Below are 2,534 nucleotides of genomic sequence, written 5' to 3'. Positions count from 1 at the left end.
GGGAAAAAAATGGGAGAAAAAAAAGGGGAAAAAAATGGGGGAAAGAAATAGGGCTGCCGCAGATTTCCTGGGGATCAGGGAAGAATTCCCACTTTTCCCAGCCCTGAAATCCTGGAGAATTCTCATTTTTTCCCAGCTTTCTCCCAGTCATTCCCGGTTTTTCCTGACCTTTCTTACGGTCATTGCCAGCATTTCCCTCTGTCATTCCTGGTTTTTCCCGGACTTTTTCCTGGTCATTCCCTGTTTTTCCCAGACATTCCCAGTTTTTGCGGCCTTTCTCCCAGTCATTACTGGTCATTCCCCATTTTTCCCAGTCATTCCCAGTTTTTCCTGGTCATTCCTGGATTTACCCAAACATTCCTGGTTTTTCCCAGTCTTTGCCCCCATCATTCCTGGTTTTTCCTAGCCTTTTTCCCAGTCATTCCCAATTTTTCCCAGGTTTCTGCCAGTCATTCCTGGCTTTTCCTGAAGTCATTCCTGTGTTTTCCTGGTCATTTCCTGTTTTTTCCCGATCATTCCCAGTTTTTCCCATTTTTTTCCCTGGTCATTCCCAGTTTTTCCCATTTTTTCCCTGGTCATTCCCAGTTTTTCCCCGTCGTTCCCAGTCATTCTGAGTTTTTCCCGGTCATTCCCAGTTTTTCCCAGCTTTTCCCCCATTCATTCCCAGTTTTTCCCAGTCATTCCTGGTTTTCTCCAGCCATTCCTGTTTTTTTCCAGTTTTTCCCAGTCATTCCCAGTTTTTCCCAGTCATTCCCGCTTTTCCCCAGTCATTCCCTTTTCTCTACGGTAATTTTTGGTTTTCCCGGAGCGGCTCCGGTACCTCCCGGATCTCCTGCACCGACTCGGGCTGGAAGTAAAGCTCGGGATCCGATCCATAGGTGCCGGCCCAGTTCCGGAACTTCACCCCAACCTGACCGTGAACCTGGATGGGAATGAGAGAGATGGAACCGGGATCAGGATCGGGATGGGATTGGGATCGGGATCAGGATGGGATTGGGATGGGATCAGGATTGGGATCGGGATTGGGATCAGGATTGGGATCGGATCGGGGTCGGGTTGGGAACGACAGACAGAGACAGGATCGGGATTGGGATGGGGATCAGGATCGGATTGGATCGGGATGGGGATCGGGATTGGGATCAGGATTGGGATCGGATCAGGGTTGGGATGGAATCAGGATCGGGATTGGGATCCAGATTGGGGTCAGGATCGAGAATCGGGATTGGGATTGGGATCAGATTGGGATCGGGATTGGGATTGGATCGGGGTCGGGATGGGATCGGGATCGGGTTGGGAACGACAGAGACAGGATCGGGATTGGATCAGGATCGGGATCGGATCGGGATGGGGATGGGGATTGGGATCAGGATCGGGAATCAGGATTGGGATGGGATCAGGATCGGGATTGGGGTCAGGATTGGATCAGGATTGGGATGGGATCAGGATCAGGATTGGGATCCGGATTGGGGTCAGGATCGGGAATCAGGATTGGGATGGGGATCTGATCAGGATGGGGATCAGGATTGGGATCGGGATCTGGATTGGGGTCAGTATCGGGAATTGGGATTGGGATCGGGATCAGATTGGGATGGGGATCAGGAACAGGAATGGGATTGGGATCAGGATCTAGATGGGAATGACAGAGATGGGATTGGGATCGGGATCGGGATCGGGATTGGGGTCAGGATCAGTATTGGGATGGGAACGACAGAGCCAGGATTGGGATCAGGATCAGGATCAGGATTAGGATAGGGAATGGGATCAGGATGGGAGCGACAGAGACAGGATCAGGATCGGGATTGCGATTGGATCGGGATCAGAGCAGGGATTGGGATCAGAATCGGGATGGGGATGGGGATTGGGATCAGGATTGAGATCGGTCAGGATTGGGATTGGAGTAGGATTGGGATTGGGATTGGGATTGGAATCGGGATTGGGAATGGGAATGGGATTGGGATTGGGATTGGGATTGGGATTGGGATCGGGATTGGGATCGGGATGGGGATCAGGATCGGGATGTGGATTGGGATTGGGATGGGGATCAGGATCGGGATTGGGATGGGAACGACAGAGCCAGGATCAGGTTTGGGATTGGATTGGGACTGGGATTGGAATGGGGATTGGGATTGGGATTGGGATTGGGATTGGGAATGGGATTGGGATCTGGAATGGGATCGGGATCGAGAATGGTATCAAGATTGGGATTGGGATGGGAATGACAGAGACGAGATTGGGATCAGGATTGGGATCAGGATTGGGATCGGGATCAGGATCAGCCTGTGGGGTCAGGTAGAGCTGGAAGGGATGGATCAGGATCAGGATCAGGATCAGGGAGATCCAGAGGGGATGGAGCCAATCCCAACAGGATCAGGATCATCCCATGGGCTCCGTATCCCATCCCGTGGGAATCTGAGAGATCCAGAGGGGGATGGGGACAATCCCACCGGGATCAGGATCATTCCATGGGATCGGGATCCCATCTCCTTCCCYTTCCTTCTCCCATTCCCACCTTGGCTCCAAGGGAGAATTCCCAA

General features: G+C 52.1%; 1 protein-coding gene across 1 annotated transcript in view; it reads right to left on the bottom strand.

Moving 5' to 3' along the window:
- LOC130587402 (L-gulonolactone oxidase-like) overlaps positions 1-922 on the bottom strand; it is a gene marked incomplete at its 5' end in the record, with an annotated part of 16,193 nt that extends 15,271 nt beyond the window's left edge. Inside the window, 2 exons of the mRNA XM_057388376.1 lie at positions 169-172; positions 786-922. Coding sequence (XP_057244359.1) covers positions 169-172; positions 786-922 — 141 coding nt within the window. The remainder of the gene's footprint in view (positions 1-168; positions 173-785) is intronic.
- Positions 923-2,534: the final 1,612 nt, after the last annotated feature.

This window comes from Malurus melanocephalus, unplaced genomic scaffold (genome assembly GCF_030028575.1).
Source record: "Malurus melanocephalus ecotype Western Australia unplaced genomic scaffold, MMel_1.1 scaffold_1857, whole genome shotgun sequence".
Taxonomy (NCBI): Eukaryota; Metazoa; Chordata; class Aves; order Passeriformes; family Maluridae; genus Malurus; species Malurus melanocephalus.
The sequence above is the reverse complement of the archived record's forward strand: the minus strand, read 5'-3'. Positions and strand labels throughout refer to the sequence as shown.